This window comes from Leopardus geoffroyi, chromosome A3 (genome assembly GCF_018350155.1).
Source record: "Leopardus geoffroyi isolate Oge1 chromosome A3, O.geoffroyi_Oge1_pat1.0, whole genome shotgun sequence".
Lineage (NCBI taxonomy): Eukaryota > Metazoa > Chordata > Mammalia > Carnivora > Felidae > Leopardus > Leopardus geoffroyi.
In genome coordinates this window covers 38,655,931-38,681,531 of record NC_059336.1, presented here as the reverse complement: position 1 = coordinate 38,681,531, position 25,601 = coordinate 38,655,931, and the positions used below count along the sequence as shown (strand labels likewise).

At 38.8% G+C, this 25,601-nt stretch overlaps 1 protein-coding gene across 1 annotated transcript in view; it reads right to left on the bottom strand.

Annotated features, from left to right (window-relative positions):
* Positions 1 to 25,601, bottom strand: part of SPTLC3 (serine palmitoyltransferase long chain base subunit 3) — a 134,796-nt gene that overhangs the window by 86,203 nt on the left and 22,992 nt on the right. The window contains exons 2-4 of the mRNA XM_045445325.1: positions 18,437 to 18,622; positions 5,465 to 5,619; positions 4,422 to 4,570 (exon numbers count right to left, since the gene is read on the bottom strand). Coding sequence (XP_045301281.1) covers positions 4,422 to 4,570; positions 5,465 to 5,619; positions 18,437 to 18,622 — 490 coding nt within the window. The remainder of the gene's footprint in view (positions 1 to 4,421; positions 4,571 to 5,464; positions 5,620 to 18,436; positions 18,623 to 25,601) is intronic.

Here is a 25,601-nt window from a genome sequence, read left to right as displayed (position 1 = left end):
CCTATCACTATTTTATTTTTCTTTCTTTTGTTTCTAATAAGCCTGTGGAATGTTAAATTGACCCACATGACTTTCAAAGCCTCCCATAGTTCATTATTTTAATTTCCAGGTGTACAGAAAAATAGTGTTACTTGATTCATAGAGGACTTAGGAGTTGTATCTGTCTTCATTATGGGCTCTCCACATCATTTTTATAAGGTGAGTCTCTTATTGTGTTTAATGGCTAATAACTTTAAGCTAATCTTCTGCTTTCCTTTTTGTTTCCATTTGCGCCACACGTTACGTTGTCTATTTTTTAAAGTTTAGCTTCTTCTTTACTCTTCAGCTTAATTCATATGAAAGAAGAATGAGCAATTATACAATTACTTTCCCCCAGGGGCTGCTGCATTACATTTTCACTGTCGAACCAATACAGGCAGACAAACATCTTCCACATACAGAAAAATTAAATAGTTCTTTCAGATAAAGAAATTCAAAGATCAAATGCGGGGATACCTTGCATAAGGGAGATATTATTGATCATTGGTTGATGTTAATCCTCAGACATCATGAACAATTTGTACACAATTCTCAATCCCAGTACTGAAAATTTAAATGTAAACAGTTATTCAGGTGACTTTCCAGCTAAAAATCTGGAGGCAAACCACCTTAAAAAAAGGATATTGAGCAGCAGTATCTTCAACTTTTGAGAAGCGGTTCAGTTTAGAGTTTGCAATAACACACCAAAATCAAAAATTTCTAATCTTTCATGACATGTTAACAAAATTCTTGGGAATAACTAGGCTGTAATTACCAAAGATATGGTATCTGGCACACAGTTTGAAGTAGACTGCCCCGATCAAGGAGAATTCCAACCAAAACAGAAAACAAAAAACAAACAAACAAACAAAAAAACCCCACCCATGAATATAGAAGAGGAGAATTAAAAATGTGTCTGGCATTTTAAATGCTTGATTGTGACTCCAACTTGCCATGTCACTCTGCTTCCTATTTAGGATATTTAAAAAATGCACCCTTCCCCTCATCAGCCTAGATGGAAGGTTAAATTGACCACAAGATAGTCAAAGTCTCCCTTAATTCTGCATGCCACCATTGTTTCATTGTACATGACACTAAACAGCAGCACGTCATTTCACCTCTTAAAAACAGCATTTGCAATTGTGTACATATGAGTCTGGAAATGTTTCATTACTTATCGTTACTTGCAGCTCGGTGTATTTCGGGCTCAGTTCTAATATTTGCAGGTGCAGATCGGGCAAACAACCTTACTCCTGGGCTCTCTCTTTGTTGCCCTTTTTACTGACTGGACCTCCCTCTTGGGCACTGAGTGCATTGGTAGTGGGTGCAGCAGGCAGGTGAGAGGCAAGTGTCTGGCTGAGATCTATCTACTTTTCATCCTTTGGAAGAACTTTTTTATTTTTTTTATTTTTTTAACATTTATTTATTATTGAGAACAGAGAGACAGAGCATGAGCATGGGAGGGGCAGAGAGAGGAGGAAACACAGAATCCGAAGCAGGCTCCAGGCTCTGAGCTATCAGCACAGAGCCCGACACGGGGCCTGAACTCACAAGCCGCGAGATCATGACCTGAGCCGAAGTCAGATGCTTAACCAACTGAGCCACCCAGGCGCCCCTGGAAGAACTTTAACTTACGTGTGTTTGTTTTTATTACAGCACATAGTTGAGTTTGGGTTTTTGGCCAAATCTCAGTCGTTTGCTTTCATTGGGCAAATATGGTCTTCTTAACATATTTTTGGCCAAAATACCATGTGTGGTCTTCTATGCTTTCACAATGCTTCAAATACTTCCTCTTGATTTCGTTTTTGTTTAGTTTTCTATTTTGTAATATGATTCTGTGTGCTTTCCCCCTTGAACATTGGAAACTATTTTTAAGTACTCTGGGGAAGTACTCTTAAGTGATTAAATGTTCCTAAACTTTTACTTTGGGTTCCTTAAGAAGTATTTTTGGTTGCTAAATTGGTAAGCCTCTTTGGTCCCAAATTTTCATTGATAATCCACTGGCACTGTTAACCATTCTCTTAAGACTAGATAGCCTATGTTGTCCAAAAGTTATTTGCATTTCTTGAAATAAATAGTATTCAACATTACACTACTACATTCTTGCGTGTTATGCTAAGGTTACTGTTTATGTTGCAGAATACTTTCAAAGGTACCCTGTTTATTTATTTATTTTTTGACTGCTCATATCCACCCTCGTTATCAGTTCTTCCTTTTGCCTAAAATTAGTGTGGGTGGCTTCTATTTTGCTCTCTCACTGTTTCCTTGAAAATTGTTAAAATCTTCTTCCCAGAGCTCAAGCTGGAGACTAAGTGAAGCAAGTAAAAGCCCAGTGATTCAGAAGGCTGAGTAAAGAGAGAAAAAACTTAGGCTGCAGGCAGTCCAAACTGGGATCTTCATCTGACTGGCTTCTCTGGGCTCGGCGACTCTGCAGAAGCAGGGACTCCTATTCCGTATCTGGCCCCCTACAGGACACAAACCATTGCCCTGGTCAGGCTGCCTCCTGTTAGCTTCTGCTGGCTGTTATTGGAAAGTGTTCTGTCTCAAATGTGTTTTCTGTCTGGTTCTTTAACAGTCCCTGTGCTGGGTGTCACTAGCACCAGAGGAAACATCCCCAAAGCTTACTGACTCCATGCCTCTTAGGATTGGGGGCATTCTTCCAGTCTCTGCCTATCCCCGCCAAATGGGCGACCCAGTTCTGCTAAGTGATTGACGTAGAAACTTCCTCTATACTCTGCTTATGCCTCTTGCCTCAAATGAAGATAAATAAGATGCCTTTCTTAAAAAATCTGGGCAAACACTTATAAACTCTGGATCTTTAGCTAAATGTTTATTGAATGGATGGATTAAAAGGTTACTTTGTTCAACTTGAATTGTTCTTTGTTGCATGGGTCTGAATAATTACATGTTTTTAATGCCCTTCCGTCAACTGGTTATCTAAGAGGGGCACATGGCTCATTTTCCATTAATGGTAAATCCCTTCTTAGTAGATTTACCTTGGATTCTTAGGCTGGCCTGAAACTGACCTGGGGAACCCTGCATACATTATTCTGGATGGGAAACTGCTGCTATAGAAGCTGAGCTGGACTGGGAGGTAGTATAGTAAATAAGCCACTAGGGGCACATTATTCAGTCACTATGATCCTGTTTCCTCCTCTAGAAGATGAAATAACATCACCCGTGCCACCTCCTAGAGCAGAGGACTTTTGTGAAGAATAAATGAGATGATATAGAAGAAGACAATGTGTCAGAAATATGGCAAGACACTCTAGAGGGGCAAGCCTGCATCGCTTTTTCCCCCTGAGGTGGAAAGGGCCAGAAGTTTCCTTCTTACAGATTTCACTCCTTTGAATAAGAGAAAAAATGTTTTAGCTAAGAGAGAAACAAATAGGCAGACAACTTGGCCAATTCAATCCCTCCCTTTATAAAGCTTATGTTTTAGCAGCAGCGATGGGCAATATCCAAATACAAAAGCAAGATCAGTGATGGACATCATTAAGAAAAGTGGAAGGAAGAGCAAAATCTAAATGAAAAGTTGTTCAATGGATATACAACTTTAGTCATGAAAGAAGAATAAGTTCTAGAGATCTGCTGTACAACATATTGCCTATAATTAACAATACTGCATAGTGCTCTGTAAAAATTTATTGAAAGTGTGGATCTCATGTTAAATGTTCTTACCATAAGAAGTGGGGACACAAAAAACTTTCTGAGGTGATGGATATGTTTATTGCCTTGGTTGTGGTGATGGTTTCAGGGTATCTGTGTATCCAAACCCATCAAATTGTATACATTAAGTAAGTATAGTTTTTTGTTTTTTTTTTAATTTTTTTTTAATGTTTATTTATTTTGGGGACAGAGAGAGACAGAGCATGAGTGGGGGAGGGGCAGAGAGAGAGGGAGACACAGAATTGGAAGCAGGCTCCAGGCTCTGAGCCATCAGCCCAGAGCCTGACACGGGGCTCGAACTCACGGACCGCGAGATCGTGACCTGAGCTGAAGTCGGACACTTAACCGACTGAGCCACCCAGGCGCCCGAAAATAAGTATAGTTTTAAAAAGTATCAATTATACTTCACTAAAGCTGTTTAAATAAAATAAAAGTGGGAGAAAAGACCCAGAAAAGGACCAGATGGAAGGGGCACACTAGTGTTATTTTAGATAATGTGGTCAGGAAAGATCCATTTTTATTTATTCTGGAGAATTAAAACCTATAATTAATAAATTGCCTGGCAAGAGCATAATGCTTGAAATTTCCAAAAAGGCCTTCAGATACTTTTTTCTTTTTGCATTTTATAACAGCTTTTTGAGGTACACAATCTAGGTATGATTCAAGTTCAAGAAGTTACCACAAGGAATCTGAGACCCAACTGGACAAACTTTCAAAACAGTGAACATACATACCCATTTCATGTCTGGTGCTGGCCACACCTAAGCCATATTGCTCTAAAACATCCTTTACCGTCTTCATAGATTCATCATAACTGGCAGCCAGGCCAAGGAAGTTATATGAGCCCATGTTGATCACATCTTTAATGATTCTTCCAGTAAATCTGCAGAGAGAAGAGCACAAAGGGCATTCTCATTTCACATCATCTAGTGTTCCATGAAAGACTTTTACAAGGAGATCTTGGGTCTGGGCCAAATCATATATTTTCTTTTTCCTTTCTGACAGGCACTGCTGTCGACACAAAGGGGTCCACCCTTCGAGGACAGTAACCCCATGTTGAAGCTGGGCAAAGCATTGGAAAAAGGTATCCCAAGTCATGGAATATTACTCGGCCCTGATTTTCCTTGGGCACTTGCTTCTGTGACACCTGTGCTCTTGTTTACATTCCGGCAAGAACTTTCTAAGTGAGAAAGAGCCGTGGTCATCACTGTCTCCTTCAGCAAGAAGTAGGGGTGGGGTATAATCTGTCAATAAAGCTGAAGAGGCTCTTCCTGGCTGGTTCTGTGTGTCCTGCACCTTCTGACACAGGCTTTACTTTAATTTTTTTTTTAATTTTTTTTTATTTATTTTTTTTAAATTTTTTTTCAATGTTTATTTATTTTTGGGACAGAGAGAGACAGAGCATGAACGGGGTAGGGGCAGAGAGAGAGGGAGACACAGAATCGGAAACAGGCTCCAGGCTCTGAGCCATCAGCCCAGAGCCCGACGTGGGGCTCGAACTCACGGACCGCGAGATCGTGACCTGGCTGAAGTCGGACGCTCAACCGACTGCGCCACCCAGGCGCCCCTACTTTAATTGTAATATAAAACAGCAACCTTGGCAACTGAATTACCATGACTGCCCCAATGGCATTATGAGGGCTTGCAAAGGGCTCCATGATGGAAGACCAGTGGCTTCCATGATTTGGCTTTTATCAGATCTGTAATCTGGGGCCCCCCACCAGGATTTCCTGGAAAGTAATTCCTTCAACTAAGCCCCTCCAGAAGGCTGTCTCACCGAAATGTCCAGTTGTAGTCGTCTGATACCCTTTCCATCACGTCGAACAGAGCCGACGGGGCGCTGCAGATGGGCCGGTTCCAGTTGTCTCTGATTCTCATGTACAGGTTCCGTGTGTAAAAGTTCTCAAAGTTTTGATAAAGCGGCACAAAATCCTGTTGTAACAGAGGCAGAAGTTTACCTTTGGTCTCCTGCTTTTTGTACTTTATTTGCATTGGAAGGCTGGAAGAGCCATGCAAATCCTCCATCTGCAGTTTTTGAGCAACGGCCTATCAGTAAGGGGACAGACAGGTGGGTCCACAAATAACTCTGTGAGGCCTCTATTCCCGAAGAGCTTACATTTGAGTGGGAAGAAGTAAAAAAAAAAAATGTGACACATAAAGGTAACAAAGGTGACAGTGCAATACAAGTCCCAAAATGAGTGGTGGAGACAATGAACCCTGCAGGATTCCATCTGAAAAGTAACAATAGATGTTTATGTCAAAGGAGTTTAGCTGGAAAACAGCAGTCAGAGGATAATTCAGTCTTAACTTTTTTGAACATGAATATCCCACTCATATTTTCAGAAATGTGGGTGAACTTGATCTTGGACCTATCGGCAAAACTCTTGGCAGTTGGCTGGCTGTCATATAGCCAAGGGCCTAGAAACCTAGTTGATGAGCGTGTGGGGGCACCTGGCTTCTCCCACAGTCGAAGTAATAGCACTGTTTTATTGTATAAAAGGTTATCCATGCATGAGGGGTTTGCAATCTGGCTGAGGCTTAAAGCAAGACATATCTAACTTTTGGTCATCTAACTCCTAATAGTACAAAGCAGAAAATACAAACTTTGGTCTAAGCCAAGTTCTTCGGGCATTTGTAAGATTAGATCAAGAGAGAGTCACATCTTGCTGGAGGAATGAAGGTAGCTTTATGTAGGAGAGGTCTTGGAGCTGGGCACTGAAGGTGGAGTGAGATTGCTTGGGCAGGGATGCTAGGAAAGGGCACTCAGGATGAATGGATCTGTGCTGGAAATGTAGTGTGTATTTGAGAAAAATGAGGAAAAATAAAACATGAGACAGAACTTGTCACTCTGATCAGAACCTATAATGGCTCTCACCTCATTCAGAGTCAAAGCCAAGGTCCTGAGGGGTCTGCTCCCCGTTACCTTCCCGATCCTGTCTGCTTACTCTTCCCTGTGCTATGTTAAGGCTGCAATATCCCGTTGGGCACAGAAAGTGGGAACTCAAGTGTCTAGATGAAGAACTCACACATTATCCTGGAGGCAATGGGGAAGCGCTGAATAACTGGGAGGAGTTTTCTTATTCTCCCATTCTCTTTGAGTTCTTCACTCTCCTTCCCTTAATGGAATAGAGCTGATATCCTGAGGGAACAAGGGGGACCAGGGGTAAGGCTTTGTGGAAGACCTTCTTGTGCTACTGGTTTGGTCTACTCATCTCCTGATCTGGTCCATTCCAGAGGAAAATATATAGAATCTGCAGGTTTTGATGGCTGGTGGTTGCATCCAAGCCACAGTCTTTTTTGTGACATCATTAGGTTTTCAGTGGCAATGGCATCATTGCTGGGGGGAAATTGTGATTATCTATAAGAAAGAATGTTTATAACCACATACTGGGGGACTATCTGTTGCATGTAAATTTGGAGGATGAAAAGGCAACTCTACTGGTTACATTTGTAAGTTGAAAATCTCATACCAAATGCATTTGTCCTCAAGTAGCTAAGTATCCTGATAGAGGTTATAATAATTATACCCTTTTATGGTCTAACAGGGAAATGAACATATTTTTGAGAGAAAAGGAGATTATGCAATTTCAGGAAAATCTTTTCCAAATGATTTCCTCTTTTTTTTTTTCCAAACTGTTTACTGATTTATGGATTACTTCATATCCCTAAATGGATTACTCCATATCCCACAAATGTTATTTGTGTCCTCCTCTTTCTAGCTTTTATTTCTTATTTGAAATGACATCATATAAATTCATACTACCATGAGAAAAGAGAGATGTAGGTCTGTAAGTACTATTTTTGGACTCTGGATGGAATTATAGTTTTAGATTTTTTTTTGAGAAATCTTAGTCAAAATAAAATAAACAGCTGGTTCAGGAAAACACTTGGTTTTAGGTAGGAAAAAACCCAAATATTATGTCTACAATATTTTTTTAATATATATATATATATATATATTTTTTTTTTTTTTTTTTTTTGAGAGAGAAAGCGTGCAAGTGGGGGAGAGGGGCAGAAGGAGAGAAAGGAAAATCCAAGCAGGCTCCATGCTTAGAGCAGAGTCTGATATAGGGCTCAATTCCATGACCCTGGGGTCATGACCTGAGCTGAAATCTAGAGTCAGACTCTCAACCAACTGAGCCACCCACATACCCCTATGTTTACAATATTAAAACACAATTAATTTCAATGTAGAACCACATGATGATAGAACCACATGTAGAACCACATGATACCAGGGCAGAGGGGACACGGAAATCATAGAGTTCAAATACCCATTAGACATGGGAGGAAAACAGACCCAGCAAGGTGAGTGACTTGAATTCTGGCCAGCCTCTGGATTCAGTCACTTTCTCAGGAGTCACTTCAGAGTGACTTCAGGCTGGCATCTGCCCCACTTGGCCAAGCTTCCCTCCAAAACATCAGTGGTAACAAAAACCATAACACACAAAATGGAAAGCTAGAGCCAACAGATTGCCAGACCATGGAGGAATGTCCACTCATCATAAGCAACTTGGCATTAACTTGAGGAAACAACCTAGGGCTTTTCATCATTGATGCCTCATAGATGTATGCCATCATAGCCCCTTGAGGGAAGGTGGGAAAACACTCCGTGTTGTCCAAACTTTCTGACTCCTGGCTCGGAGATCCAGATTTTCCACCTATGAGGAAATAGGCAGTCAGCTTTCTATTGAGATAAATGCTCTGAGGGCAACATACAGGGATTCTAACTTATTCTGTGGGATCAGAGAAGACTTTTTATCTAGTAGGAATCATCTTCACATTCAGTAGGATTTTTTATAAATTAAGTACTTGAAACTTTTCTGCCAAAGGGATGGGCCAGTTTTTTAACCATGTAGAGCCATTTCGTTGTGAGTAGTGTGAGTGCTAACCCAGATCTGAAACACAAGCTCGGCAGTCTATGTGTCCCTGAGAGGGAACTACTTAGAATTCAAGGTCTGGTTCAGGGAAGAATTGCCTTCTTTTGCAGCTTTGTCCTGTTCTTTCTCTGCACCTGTGAGGCTTCCTGCCTCTGTGTGGGTGTATTTTCACCCCACCCCATTCCTTTGAGTAGCAGTGAGGTTTCTTCAGGAGCAGTCAACACCTTCCTAAGGTCAATGTCCTCTAATCTCAGGTAAGCCTCCCACAGCATTTTCGCTCTACCAGAAAATGAAACTGGACTAGATATTGCAAAAACAGGAGCATTGCAAGATATCTTTATCCATCTGTAGATTCAACTTGTCACTTGGCCTACTCACTACCTTTATTTTTCCTCCTGACACAAATGGCTAGATGTGAGAGTGAAATTTGGGCCATAAGAACACAATTGTTTTGGGGGTGTGGAGTGTAGGAGGGTTGAGCAAAATCCAAAAATGCAGGCACAAAAATGTCTTTTGTTTCTACTGCAATATGGCAATCTTTCTTTTTCCACCTTTAAGCTAGTAGGATACTTTATAATTCTCCAAGTGTTATACATATTTCTATCCAACTTTTATAGACGAATCAATGGAAAGTCAGAAAATATGTAAGGAGTCATGAGTTTAATTCCCCAAAACATTTTCTGTAATAATTAAGCATGTACCTCAACAAAACAAACAATGAAATAACTAAGAAGGAAGCCAAATAATGCCAGGAAAAGTAGTAAGAAAGTGATGGAATATAGTTTAGCCCAAGTAGTTTTGTATATGCAGTATAGAGAAACAGAACCTAAAAATTAACAAATAAATGATAACTTGGAAAATGGGTATGTGGGAGAAAGAAACATTATTAAATTCTTCACCTGGTCAGCAGAAGACTCTAGTTAGTGAATAACTATCTAAATTCTAAATATATGTGTTAAAAATTCAAAGAGAACCATTAAAAACTGGTAGGGAGAAATACTATATACAATTCCCTAACAGTGATGAGAAGAAAAAAATGTACAACAAAGAAAATTCAGTCAAATGTATCAAAGGTATGAAAGGAAAAGTATTTAAAATAAAAAACCCCAGGGGCGCCTGGGTGGCGCAGTCGGTTAAGCGTCCGACTTCAGCCAGGTCACGATCTCGCGGTCTGTGGGTTCGAGCCCCGCGTCAGGCTCTGGGCAGATGGCTCAGAGCCTGGAGCCTGTTTCCGATTCTGTGTCTCCCTCTCTCTCTGCCCCTCCCCTGTTCATGCTCTGTCTCTCTCTGTCCCAAAAATAAATAAATGTTGAAAAAAAAAATTTTAAAATAAAAAACCCCAGAAAATGTAAATGTTAAATATAGAGATGGCAGGAATAAATTTAAACACATGAGTAATTAAAGTATTAGGTTTAACCACAAGGAGTTGCCAATGTCTGTTTTTCACCTACAAAAACAGCAATTTCCTATGGTTCAAGAAAGTAATTGCTCATAGCTTATATTATTATTTTTTTAAACACAGAAGTTTTCATATGTGTTTTAAAATAAAACTATATGCTGCTTATAAGAGACCTACATTTTCTGAAAATGATGAAGACTGAAATAATGAGATGGCTATGGAAGAAAAGGCAGATGTATAAATACTAATATTGGACACAGCAGAGTACAAGGGAAAGCAAATCTAGGGAACAAATACACCAAGAACTGTGAGAGCCAGGATTATATATCTGACAGTTACACTGAAATACATAAGAAAAAGAAAAACTGACAAATCCATACGCACAGTGGAAAACATTAATGCTAATTTCTCAGAAATTATAAGCTTGAGCATACAAAAAAAGAAGTAAGTCTAGAGGATTCAAATGACATAATTAGCCCATTTGTTCTAATAGACTTGAAAGACAGTATACAGTTTTTCATGGCGCATATGTAAAGTTACTAGAAATTCCAATACAACTAACTGAGAAGCTGTGGCAGCTAAGGAGAGATATTCATTAAGGTGGTAGCAGTTGAAATTAAAATATGAAAATATCAACAGCTTTCCCATATGCCATCAATAACTAATTAGAATATGGGATTGAGAAGGGCTCCTGGGTGGCTTCAGTCAGTTAAGCATCTGACTCTTGATATCAGCTCATGTCACGATCTTGCCATAATCTTGCAGGATCAAGCCCTAGGTCAGGCTCCACACTAAGTGTGGAAACTGCTTGGGATTCTCTCAATCTCTCTCTCTCTCTCTCTCTCTCTCTCTTTATCCCTTCCCTGCTCATGCTCTCTCCCAAAATAAATAAATAAACATTTAAAAAATATAGGATAGAGAAAAAAGATAGTATTCAAATAATACCACCATCGAAAACTTGTACCCAAACAATGATCATAAGAGGAAATCTAAGACCTTAGAATAAAGAACATTATAAAATTTTATTAAAGAACATAATAAATATCTAAATAAATAGAGAGTCGTATCATGTTTATTAATGGGAAGACTACTATTCAGGTGTCAAATTTTCCAAAGTTCACCTATACCTATAGATTTAATATTACCAATTAAAATGGCAACAGTTATTTTTTTTAAATTCGATGCCTGAAAAGCTAATTCTAAAGTATACACAGAGAAAAAATCTGCAAGAATTACCTAAAAACTTACAAATTTACATGAAAAAATAGACAAATGGATCAATAATTCAAATCAGTAGGTAAAAAAATGCAATTAATTATATTGAGACAATTTAAAAATCTTTAAAAAGAATGTTCTACCTCACACAATACATAGAAATCAATTACAAGTGAATTTATGGGTTAATGAATAAAAACCACAAATCATAAAAGTACTAAATGACATTGTAGGAAAATTTGTTTTAACTTTAAGATGAAAAAAATGTCTTTCTACACATGATTAACTCTCCCTTCCCAAAGAACAAAACTAACAACAAAGAAAAGGAAATGTTTGATACATAGGACTTAATAAAATGGCTGCATATAACATAGAAAAAATTAGAAGCCAAGAAACAGAATTAGAAAAATATCTAAAATCATTTAATAGGCAAATTATTGATATAAGGATATATAGAAAGAGAGATCAGTGAGAAAAAACAATTTAATGTAATTAAGAGCAAGGGATATGAATAGGCAATTCTAGAGGAATAAGTCTAAAGCACTAATAATCATGTGAAAAGAAGCTTAGTCTCACTGTTAATCGGGAAAATGCAAATCAAGACAAGAACAAAAAATGTTAACCTATGAGAGTGGCAAAAGAAAAAAATATGTTGATAACATCAACGTGTCAAGCTCTGGTGAAGAGACAAGCACTCCTAGGTACTGCTGACTGGAGTCTAGCTAGGCAAGCTTGTTGAAAGGCAATTTGCCAATCTCTCAGAAGTTAAAGTGTACATTCCTTTAACCCAGAAAGCCACCTCTAGGAATTATCCTTGAATAAATACATATGCTATTCATCGAAGAATTGTTTGAAATAATAAAATAATAAGAAAGGAATATAATCATATATCCACATTATGCAATACCATCATGCAAGTATTAAAAGGAATGAGGTAACCTTGTACTGGCATGTAAAGATCTCCAGATAAGAGTTAGGTGAGAAAAAGTAAGTCACACAACAATGTGTATGATATGATCCCATTTATCCCATTTACGAAAGGACAGAGTAAGTGCAAATGAACCTTTGTGTGTAATTACATGCATGAAAAAGACAGGAAGAATGCAAAAAGAGATTGCTTTTGCTCATTATTTCCATAGTAAAAAGGCAAGGAAAAAAAGACACAAGTTTGAGAGGAGACTCTTCATTAGGGCTTGTCATAATTCACCCATGTGACACATTGGCTTAGTATTAATTGGTATAGATAGCAAAGCTCTACCTTATCAAAATCAATTAACTCTGCCTGCCTACTATTTGTAGATTCCTTCTTGCAAAGGGAAGCAGAGAGGCCTATATTGTAAAAGAACTAAACAAATGATTTAACTAACATTTAAATGATATTACGTTGTATGTGTAATGTGTGTGTGTGTGTGTGTGTGTGTGTGTGTGTGTACACATAAGTATATATATATGTATTTGTTTGGATAAATGTTGACCTGAGTATTCACTGTATGGGGGCTGTGATCTGAGTTTACTGATGGTCTTATTTCACAAAATATTTCTAGAACTATCATTTTGGAGCTGTTACAACCTATAGTACATGCTTCCCTGCTAGGAGAAATTGTGGAAAATATTCATCCGTTGCAGGGCGCATTTGCTTTTTAGAAGCAGTCAGAAGGTATTTGGAACCAAGCCTATTTGGGGATATTGGGGGTTTCACTGGCCAGCAATTTCTGCTGCATTTAAAGCTATTGATTTCTTAGCAATATTTAAATCAAGGAAGTGAGGGAGTGACCATTTGTATGCACAGGAAAGTCTGAGAAGCATTGTTCTAAAACACTGGTTTCTAACTTTGGCTATACCTGGGAATCATGTGGGAAGCTTTTATGAACCCCACTAAGGGTGCACAACAGGTCAATTAAATCAGAATATTTGCAGGCAAAGCCCAGGTATTAGAGGCTTTTAAAACTTCTCAGGTAATTCCAATGTGCATCCTAGGCCAAGAACCACTGGTCTAATATTACCGTCTCACAAGCTGCTGGTTAATATGTTATGTTCCCAGGGAAACCCCAATGAAAGCTCTCTGAGTTTGGACTCACCCAGGTCCAAACAGGAAGACCAGAGCTTGGGCCATCTGTGTGTGTGCTTTGGACAAAACTCATACTCAGTGACCTTAATGGAACCCATCCTTCAAATTATTCAGAAGGAAGTCTCTCTGGGGGAATCCTGCTATCCTCTCAGGATGCAAAAGGGAAATTTTTAATTTATGCGAACATTTGGAGATTTGTCTTAAAATTCTTTACAGTTACAACTTGCTGAACACTCTGTTTCATGTGGGAGTAAAAATCTCTGGGGATGGGCCAGAAATGTCTGGGATTTCCTTGTAGGGGCACTGGGGACTCTCTGGATCCAGTGTGAACATGAAATTGCACTGAAATGTTTTACAACAGGCTAGTGCCATATGGAGTGGGTCTTGCTGAACCAGTTATCGAAACATAAGGATTGAGAAATGGGGCTGAGCTTGAGGTTTTTCAAGTCTCTGATGTTGCTTGACATTCATTTGGGTTTATTTGCTGACATCCTCTTCTAGATTTTGCAAAGTTAAGTTGTTGCATCATTGAGAAAGTGATTTATCCAGAGGTCTTTAATAAATTGTAATTCACTGCTGAAGTGGTCTTTGGTTTAAAAAATCAATGTGTCCCCAAAATTAAGAGTTAAAAGGAGAACTTATGCAAGAATATTTAAACCTTGTACCTGTCTGTATGGTCCTTTTCCTTGCCACTGTATTCTGATCGTTAGTGGAGTCTGTCAGAAGTGCAGGTGCCTTGGGCCTATGATCTTTTTTAGTGCTCTTCTGGAGGAAGATTTTTATTTTTGTATTCTTTTCACTTATTTTGTGCTAAGTGAATCAGTAATGAAGTGATCTAGATAAGGGAATTATCAGAGCCTCATGTTTTGGAGTGTTAGAGCTAGAAATCAAAAAGAAGAAGAACACAAAAAGGTTCTAATTTGGGGCATCACTTTAGTTGAAAGGATGATTTGGTCTGAGAGGAGTCATCCCAGTGAGAGAGAAGGTAGGAAAATTGAATTAATGAATTCTTGTATTTGATTAAAAAAAGAAAGAAATGAGGGGATGAACATGTCAATTAGCTTGACTGTGGCAATCATTTTGTTATGTATATTTTAATCAAAATATCATGTTGTACACCTTAAATTTTTACAACTTTTATTAAAGATAAAACAAATAAAAAGAATGCACATAGAGGGGCACCTGGGTAGCTCAGTCCCCTTAAGTGTCTGACTCTCGATTTTAGCTCAGGTCATGATCTCACAATTCATGGTGATCGAGCCCCACATCGGGCTCTGTGCTCACAGCGTGGAGCCTGCTTGGGACTCTCTCTCTCCCTCTCTCTCTCTCTGCCCCTCTCTGCTCTCTCTCTCAAAATAAATAAACATTTTAAAAAAAGAACTCACATGGAGTAAAAGAGTGTAATCAGTAATCAGACAGCTGCTTATGATCTTTCTGGAAAACATAATTACTATTCTCAACCACCACCTCACGGATGCACTTTTCTTTAGGGTCATTTTGTTCTTGGTTGGTTGCTCTTATGGGACAACTTATTCTGCACTCTCAGTGGCCAGAATGGAATATATTGCTCATGTCTGCTAGAAGAACCAGGAGTCACTGGAAAACAGCGTGTTTCCAGCAAGAGACTTTAAGATGTGCCTCAGGTAGCTTATTAGCACAAAGCAAGAGTACTGTCAGAAGTACAGGGCTGGGGGAAATATTAAAAGGATAAAGGTCAGCCTGAAGTTAGGGTTTCTAGTGACCAAGTCCCATCAAAAAGAATATAGCTACTGCAGCCATTGTTACTCTGGAAGGCTATAAATGTCTAAAGGGGCTCAAAAGGAAGGAACACATAATAAAAAGTGTGCCATGTGAAAGGTATATCCACCAAGATGAGTCAATTGGTTGACGCTCTCTACCTCACAGAGGTCAAACAGGTGGGAAGTCATTTATTTTGTAAAGAAATGCAAGGCACTGATTTATGTGATGCACTGCCTCCCTCCTGGGAGGAGGTTGGGGCAGTTCTTGCAGCCATAGTGACTGGTGCTGCAATACAGGCTGCTTGTGCTCAGTGTATCCCATAGTTCAGGACCAGGCACCCCTTCCCCCAATGCCAGGAGTGTTGGAGGCTGGCAGCTTGCTGAAGGAAGCTGCCTGGCTCAGGATCACATCCTTCTATGGTGGTTAGCTCCCATCTATCTTCCTTGGAGACTCACACCCTTCCCTCAGTGAGGAAGCACCCTCTCATCTCCAGGGCTCCCTGTGGGATCCACTGAGGCCTTGTCTGGGACTGCATCACAATTCACCTGCCTTATCTTGCTCCTGTATCTTGCTCCCTTGCAGGTGTACAGGTGTTACTTCCAAGATCACTCCATAAAAACCATTCTGCCCTCAACTCTCCATCTCAGAGTCTGCTTCCCCGAGAACCAGTTTGCATATATATAAAAATATGTTCTGCTTGAAATGTAAGAAATTCTTTAGAAAAACCAAACTGACTAGCCCTGATTGGTTGATAGAGCAAAAATATTGGCACAGGTCAGAAAATAGATGGCAGAGCTGAAGCCTAAGCCTGCCAAGGGATGCCACACCTGAGAAATTTACATTTGACTCACTCTCTGTCCTAGTAAATATTCTGAAATGTGCTAATTTATTGTGCACCAGTTACCTACACCTAGGGAGCAGGCAGATTGGTGATAAGAGCTTCTAGAACAGACAGCTGGTGTCAGGGAGGGGCTGTGGGGATCCTTGGGAGAATGGCCAAGTGGAATCTGCTTTCTCATTTCAGTCTCCCATTTCATCATCAGCTCCTACTAGATTTTACTGTTTCTATATTCTTTGCCACTTAAGAACCTGTACATCCTCAAAACCATATCTGTGGACATCTTTTTGCCAACATAAAACCTTTCCATTGTGATGGGTGTGCCACTACTATTCTCGTTTCTGACCAAAGTAGAAATTTGAGATTACCCTAGGTTCTTCCCTTTATCTTATTTTCTATACCTGCAGCTGCCAAGACTTGTTGATTCTACTTCCTAAATATCTCTATAATTCCCTTTTCTTCATCCCATCTACCTCTTCCCCAGTTTAAGCATAAATATCTCTTTCCTAAAATATTATAAGGCTTTTGAAATTGTCACTTTACTTCTAGTCTTGAATTGGAATTTTATCTCTTACATCTACTAAATTCTCTAAAGTTCTTCATTCTCTTCTCTTCCTTCCTCTTTTTTCTCCATAGACCTTCCTTGGGAGATTTCATCTACTTCTATGGCTTTGATGTTGATATGCTCAAGATATTCTAAAGATCCCACAGTATCCACAATATCCATATGGGACTTTTCTCTGAGGGTCTAGACTTTTATATCTATCTGCCAATTCTCAACCTCTCAAAAAAAAATTGGCCCCTTTCCCCTCCAGTTGGATCTTTCTTCTCTATTCCCCATTTCAATGAATTCCACAGCCTTCTTTCTGCCCAGCTGTCTAAGGCATAAACCTAGGTGTGGTCTTTGATTTGTCCATTTCCCTAATTCCCCAGGTCAAGCCAATCATCCCTGACTCCATCTTGTTTAACATCTCTTGGTCTTATCTCTTACTACCACTCCTATTATAACTACTACCCTGGTCTTACCCCAAAGTCTCATCTAGCTTTTTTGTTTGTTTGGTTTTTTGTTTGTTTGTTTGTTTTTAAGCTGGATTTCTGCATCAGCCTCTTAACTGGTTTTTTGGTCTGTGCTGTCCTCCTGCAATCCCTTCTTCATAGGCCAGTGAGCATGGTCTTTCTAATCTGCAAGTCTGCATTCCTCTGCCTGAATTCTTTCAATGCCTACCCATTGTTCTTATAATAAATATCTTTGGCTTATAGAAACCCATTATAGTGTGGTCTCTACTTGCCTCTCAAACAATCTTTCTCCCCACATACTCCCACTGTCACTTACAATAGTCCAGTCATTGGAATTCCTCAGTTTCTTGAATGTACAATGCTTTCTCTTACCTCTTTCACACCATGGTTTCTTTCCCTATGTTCTTTACTTAGCTGTGTTCAAGTCTCCATCATGTGGAATGATCTATGCCCATAATCATCATAGTATTTCAAAGCAATTTTTAGAAAAAAGGAATTCAGGGCATCATAAATCATTTGAACCGATTTAGAAAACATGTTAGGGAGATTTAGGCTCTTTGCAGATAACTGAATATTTTCCATATTGTCCTGATAGCTCTGTAGACTTTTGTGGGCTAACTATCAAAAGTATCTAGCTTGGGTTCTAAATTGGGGTGTTTTTGCACTTCACGATGCATTTGGCAATGTTTGCATGCATGTTGGATTGTCAAAGTGTGTGGTTGGAGCACTGGGTGTTGTATGGAAACCAATTTGACAATAAATTTCATATTTAAAAAAAAGTGTGTGGTAGAATGCTAATTCACTGATATGAATAGAGGCCAGGGATGCTTTTAAAAATCCTACGATGCACAAAGAATTATCCCATCAAAGAATTATCCAATCCAAAATGTTAAATGGTATTAAAGTTGACAAACTTCGACTATAATGAAATTACAGTTTCATATTTCACTCAGGCACACTTTTCTATTCTAGAACAAAACATAAATAATACTCATCTTGCAATGAGAAGACCAGCATACAGTCCTATCCAAATGCCTTTGCTCTTATATTTTGATTTTTTCATTTCTTTAAAATGGTATTTTAGGAGCACCTGTGTGGCTCAGTCAGTTAAGCATCTGACTTCGGCTCAGGTCATGATCTCCCAGTCTGTGAGTTCAAGCCCTGTGTGGGGCTCTGTGCTGACAGCTCAGAACCTGGACCCTGCTTCAGATTCTGTGTCTCCCTCTCTCTCTGCCCCTCCCCCACTCACACTCTGTTTCTCTCTCCTTCAAAAATAAATAAACTTAAAAAAATTGTCTTTTAATACCTATCTCATGGGATTGTTATAAAAATTAAATACAATAATGTCTGAGAAAACCCTTAGTTCAGTATCTGGTGAATAGTAGTTAGTTGCTCAATAAAATACTTAAAAAAAAAAAAAAACAAATCCAACACATAGGGTATGGGGTTTATGGGGTGGAGATGAATAGAATTTACCCAAATGGTTTCTGAGAGCATCACTCGTTTTAGGATCTGTACACGTATCACCACTTCTTAGAACATCAATAGAAGAATATGCATTGACAAAGATCCAAGCACGTACACATACATACTTTTTGTTCTTCTCGTTCTACGGCTGCGTTGCACTTTTCTATTCCACAGTTCCTCAGAAAGTCTCTGAAATAGCCAAATAGGGTTCCAAGTCCATATCCCAAGTAAGTGAAAACCATAACATGAAGAGGTGCTTCCTCAAAGGATTCAACAATTGGCTTATCGTAAAAATGTGGTTTCCCATTTTGCTAAAACACAAAAGAAAATAGAAGATTAGTTCTCTTCTATTGCAATAAAATATAATACTTAAAACTTTGGACTTTCAAACTTTTAAATTTCAAAGGACATGTTTAAGATCATAAAAAGTGCTTAGAGAAAAGTGGAAATTGATCATTAAAGAGGGTAATCAGAAAGTTACATTTTATTTTACAACCCCCTAATAAAATAATTGATTCAGGCAAAAATTCTCAACAGATGCTAAATCCATTAGGTGAAAAGTTAATGAGGAATATGGTTTTTGCAAGATGCCAAAGTATCACCCCGTAGATTACCCCCTAATCACAAATCTGAGGTTACTACCTTGACCAGGTGATCAAATTACATCACCAATGTTGGAACAAGAGCATCTGTGCTCTTACCATAATGTAATACTCAATACTCTAATGATACATTTAACCTGAGTTTAGTCAAATGTTTATATCTAATATTAATTTCACAAGAAATATCAGGATCAGGATAAGGGAATGTGGTAAATGACTTCATGAGGAAACAATAAGATAACCCACAATGTGCACAGCAAAGGAAATTATCAACAAAATGAAAAGGCAACCGATGGAATGGGAGAAAAAAATGTGCAAACCATATATATGATAAGGGGTTAATATCCAAAATAGATAAGGAACTCATACAACTAAAAAATTCTTATAAACCATGTTTAAAAATGGGCAAAGGAGGGGTGCCCAGGTGGCTCAGTCGGTTAAGCATCCGACTCTTGATTTCAGCTCAGGTCATGATCTCGCGGTTCATGAGATCGAGGTCTGTGTGGGGCTCCGTGTGCTGACAGCGTGGAGACTGCTTAGGATTCTCTTTCTCCCTCTCTCTCTGCCATTCCCCCACTCATGCTGCTCTCTGTCTTTCCAAATAAATAAACTTAAAAGAAATGAGCAAAGGACCTGAATAGACATTTTCCCAAAGAAGATATACAAATGGCCAACAAGTATATGAAAAGGTGCTTAACATCACTAATCAGGGGGACGCAAATGAAGACTACAGTGAGACACCACCTCACACCTATTAGGGTCTGGGTACTCTCAAAAAGATAAAAGATAACAATCGTTTGTGAGGATGTGGAGAAAAGGCAACACTTGTACACTGTTGGTGGGAATGTAAATTGGTACAACCAATATGAAAACATGCAACCCATATGGAGGTTCCTCAAAAATTTTTTAAAAATAGAACTATCACATGATCCAGCAATCCCACTTCTGGGTATATATCCATAGGAAATGAAATCAGTGTCTTGAAGAGGTATCTGCACCTCCAAGTTCATTCCATCATTATTCATGAGAACCAAGACACAGAAACAATCTAAGTGTCTGTGGATAGATGAATGGATAAAGAATATAGAGTAGTGTGGAATACTATTTAGCCACAGAAAGGAGGAAATCCTGCCATTTGCAACAATATAGATAAACCTGGATGACATCATGCTAAATGAAATAAGCCAGACATAGAAAGACAAATACCGCACAATCTCATTTATATATGGAATCTAAAAGATCTGAACTCACAGAAGCAGAGAGTAGAATGGTGGTTGCAAGGGGCAGGAAGTAGGGGAAAGGGTGAGATGTCGGCCAAAGTACACAAATCTTCAGTTACGAGGTGGATAAGTTCTGGGATCTAATGTGCAGCATGGTTACCACAGTTAATACTGTATAGTATATTTGAAATTTGATCAGCGTATCTAAAGTGTTTCACCACACACAAAAAATGGTAACTAGGTGAGGTGATGGATATATTAATTAGCTTGACTGTGGTAATAATTTCAGTGTTTACATGTATCAAATAACATTGTATATACAGTTTTTATTTATCAATCATACCTCAAAAAGCTGGAGAAAAGAAGAAAAAAGGGGGAAAAAAGGGTCTGTGGTGGAGGGGACTTTAAGAGACACAACCCAATGCTGTGTGTGTTCTTTCATTGGATCCTATTTTCTTGTTGTTGTAAAAGCCTGGTTAAAAATACATAATTTGAACAACTGTGTAAGTCCAAATGTGGCCTGGGTATGTATCTTATTAAGGAGTTATTGTTAATTTTGTTAGGAGTGACAGTAGTGTTATAGTTATGTGGGGAAATGTTTTAAACTTTATAGTGTATGCTGAAGTATTAGGGGAATGAAATGTTATGACACCTGTAATTTCTTTCCAAATTAAATACATATGAAGCAATTTGGGGAAAATGTTAATAACTATTCAGTTAGGTAGAGGTTATATGAATGTTTGTTATTTTTTAACTGTGTGTGTGTTTGAAATTTTTTATAACAGAAAGTTATAGGAAGTATTTCTTTATATTAGGTGTCAACATTCCAGTGGAAAGTCACTTTTAGTACCAAACCATTCTGATTCCTGCTTAGTTGATTTGTATATAGTAGCATAATCAATATTGGCTCAATGGATTAGTGAGTAAATTATTCCTAAGGATAATGTTTAATTACATTTTAGTCTTTAATAAATATTTATACATTCATTCATTCTTTCATTCAACAAATATAATGCAATGCACAGATTCTGCATTTCTCAATGAGGACTGTTTTAACTACTTGGAATATATAACTTTTAGTGACTTACAGGAAATTGTCTAATGCCTACTAATATTTAATGCATTAATTTAATTTACACATATATATTTAAATGATGCATTATATGACATCATGTTAATTGGAAACATTCTTTTTGCTACTCTCATAATCTCTGTTGTTACTACCAGCACTGTTTGATTCCATCAACACAGTTTTCTAGAACATGTCACCTTCCCTTCCTCTATGTTGCTTGAGCTGCAATGTTATAGGATCTCTATGTGACTTAGTCACTGGAAGTTTTATCCCAAGCCACAAAATATATGACAATCAAAAAAATCTACCTGTAGGGGCCCCTGGGTAGCTCAGTTGGTTGAGCATTTGACCCTTGATTTCGGCTCAGGTTGTGGAACTGGGCCCCATGTCAGGCTCTGTGCTGAGCATGAAACCTGCTTGAGATTCTCTCTCTCTCTCTGTCTGCTCCTCTCCCCCACTCGTGTGTGCTCTCTCTCTCTCTCTCTCTCTCAAATAGTAATAATAATAATAATAATAATAATAATAAATGTATCTGTAGATGAATATTTCTCATCTCCACATAACTTGTTTTTAAAGCAATTTAAAAAATCTTTTTATAATGACATTGAACACTTAAATTGTTACATCAAAACTCCATGAGATATTATTCCTTGCCTCCTTATTTATCCATTATATCAGGTTACTTTTCTAGATACCCAAAACTAACATGGATGGATGTTGCTCTTGTCTCACATGTCTTCCCCAAACATTACCTGGTGGTCTCAAATAATGACAGTGAGATAGCATTGCTTAATATGAGGTCTTGAATGAGAGGTTATAATCAATGTCCTGTATTTGGGATTATAGAGTATTCAGTGGGTGCCAACTGTGAGCTGACTATATGCTATGTTCTGGGGATACAAAGATGAACAAAACAGACCAGGTCCCTGGCTCCTGATTTCTTGACCTCCTTCTCACTATGTCCTCACAGCAGTCCTGTAGGTCTGGTGGACAGCTGATATTACTACTGTAGTGCCAGTCTTTGGCTCCTTTCCCTGGCTCTATTCTGTGTTTGACCTTTGTACTGCATCTGTCTCCTGCGTTTCAAGTGACCTCCTGACTCAGTTAGGAACCATCTCCTGGTTCCTTCCACATCATTGGGGCACACAACTAGCTTCCTTTCTTCCTGGATTTGTCAGAGTCCAGAAAAAGAGACTGAGATCCTCATGAGGAGGAGTTGATAAACTTTTGTGACTTGTTGGTACAAGGTCGAGGAAGAGGAAAATGAAAAGTATCTGCAAGGAGCATTATGGTATTGTTGATAAGAAGACAGAGGGAATTAGAAGGGGGTGCTGCTTATAGGGGAAGACAATGCTGAGTTGGAGGTGGTTATGGTTCTCAGAAGTGGGACTGTTTGATGAGCAGTTAGAGATGCAGGGAAAGAGAGAGGCCCTGGCTGAGACAGAGTCAACTACTATGAGGTACAATTTAAGCCATGATTGAAGGTGAATGTGATAAAGGACTAATTATAAAGAGAGAACAGTAGGTCTGAGACAAAATTGGGGACCATAGGGAAAGAAGGGTGAGTAAAAGGGGCCAAATACAGGTGACTTCCAGAAAACTGATTTAGTCTGCTCACAAATTAACCACTTTGGTTGATTTCAAAGATGGCTAAATTATGTAACCCCATGAAAAGAGATAAACTTCCAGGCCATCCTGTGAAGATCAGCAGAAGATTCTCCCTTTTTCCTTTCCTGGCCCTATATCCATTTATGAGCTCCACATGTGGCCAAATCAAGCAACACATTTCCCCTGAAATCCATGGGAACTTTCTGCTTACATTGGCTCTGACGCAAACCTGCAGTGCACACAATGGTCTACCTAGATGCAAATAACTCTCTCAGTTGGGTGCACAGCCTGAGCTTGTGTAACTATTATTTTGCCCCTGTGACTTGTTCTGGAAGAAAGTTATAACATAAAGAAGAAATTTTCAACAATGCCCATCAGCTCCAACCAATATCAACTTTATTTTCTCTCATATAACTTGATTTATTTATTTTAATTTAATTTAATGTAATTTTATTTGGCAGGGAGAAAATGAGATATCTTGATGGAGAATAAAGTCACATGGAAATATATAGGTCTAAACAGATGGAAAGCAACTCATTTACTATATCCCTTTATTTAAAATTGAAGTCCATCATAGCTCTTGGGAAAGATTTCTCAATCTGGGGTTGGATAGTTATTCTGAAATATGAGATTTTGTCTTTTCAAAGTAAATGAAGCATTAAAATATTGCTTAATAAATTTGCTGGCCAAATACTGACACAGCATGGTAATCTGTAATGTGCTTTACTTCTGTGTTCTAACTTTTCCTTCATAGCCTTGAAAAGAAATAGATCCTGAGCCACCTGGCCCAGAGCACCTGCTCATTTGGGACATTGTGACACCCTGAGGTTTGTTCACCCTGAATTCTTGTCACATCTGGAAATAAACAGGGTGTTGGGGCATGCTGGGAGGACCCACTTTTACGGATGACTAGTCTTCCATTCAAAGTAGCAGGTCTTTTGTTGGCTGCCTATTGTAGACAGTTCTAGGTTAACATCAGAGGGAATATGAACTCAATAAATACAGTCACTTTCTCCCAGAATTGTTAATGTTATGGTGTATGTGGGAGGTGGGGTGAGGACAGGAAAGGGAGTGAACAAAAACGACCACAACATAAAACAAAAAGTAAATCTCATAAAGATGCCACAAATGGAGGGACCATATCATACAGGGGGAATCAGGGATGGCTTCCTGAAAGAGGTGGAATTTGAGCCCAGTCCTGAAGAGCTTAATGGTGGACAGCCCTTGGACAGCCATGAGACTGCCAGGGTTCAAATCCTGGTACTTTCATTTGCTGACTGGATGACCTTGTTCAAGTTCCTTAATTTCTCTTGTCCTCAAATTCCCCAAGTGTACAATGGAGCTGATGAAGTTGTTTTGAAAATTAAATGAGATAATATATGCAAAGTACCTGCCGCAGAGTAAGTACTCATGAAATGTTAACGATTTTCATGACATCTGAATAGAGAAGAGAGATGAAACTGTTAGACTAAAACATTTAGGAAAAAAGGGAAAGAATATGCATAGAGCCCTGGCCAGTACTTCTACACAGGGAGAAGTGGGAGGAGGAGAATCTTCCAGGAGACAGCAAATGTGGGAGGTTCAAGAGGGAGGAGAAGAGGGGAATTGGGACACTGGAGCTGAGGAAGACCATTGCATATGTGGTGTGCTGGTGAAGGGGTGGGACAGACAGGAAGTGGTGGCATTGGGTACTAATAGTAAGGGGAGCTACTTCTTTGGGAATAAAGAAACAGCGTATTTAGGAATTTAAGAAATTACCCAATAGATTAAGGATAACTGGAGATAAAGGGAAGAGATAGTATAATTCTCAGAACAGGGCCCCTGAGGGGGATGGGCAGAAGAGCACATGTGACTATCTTGACCAGAATGACACTGAGGGTCTCAGTAGCATCCCCTACGCAACCTCCTCAGAATTTTGGAAAGAAAGAAAAAAAAAAAAAAAAAAAAACATGCTGCAGGCTTTTGCTTTGCTCTAGGTCCTTAGAGTGGGATAAAAAGGGATGAGCAAATCTGAAATCAAGTTAATTCTGTAGATTAAGCACCCACTCAGAAGCGAGCTTTTGTTTTCGGACTGAGGCAGTCCGAATGGAATTTGGCACATTCCATTATACTGCTGTGTTGGTCCATGGAAAGAAAAGCCAAGATGAGGATGAAGAGGCTGTCAGGTTTTGATCACTAGGAGGGTAGGAAGTTTGGGAATAAGACAGTCTTTGGGATGACAAAATGCTGAAGGGAACTTCTAGCACCGGAGATAAAGAAGAGGGCCATCTTCTTTTTTGAAACAGGATGTATGCAGAATTTCCCACATTATGAGAGTTGGGTAGATAGTCCTGCGAGGTCTCCTAGGTAGAACACAAACTTCCAAGGATACTGCATTTTTAGGAATGAGTGTCTACCTACATCGTAATAGCTAAGTTTTGAGCAGAGAAACAGAACCACTGTGAATGATATGGAATAAGAGATAATTCTAGAGATGATGTTGTACTCAAATGTGGGAAATGGTTAAAAATTTATGGAAGGCGAGACTATTTCCACAGTGGTGCTGTGAAGAGCGTCCATAATCTGTCTTAGCAGTAAAACAAGCATAACTCATAAAAATTATAAAAATACAACCATTTAAAGTACCTGGAAATGGTCTTAAGGACATACAGCAGATGAAGAAATATTTGCTTACTGCTAGTGTGTGTGTGTGTGTATGTATGTATATATATATATATATATATATATATATATATATTCCTTTTTAAAAAAAATTATCATCCCTAAGGTAGTAAAATTTAAAGCAGTT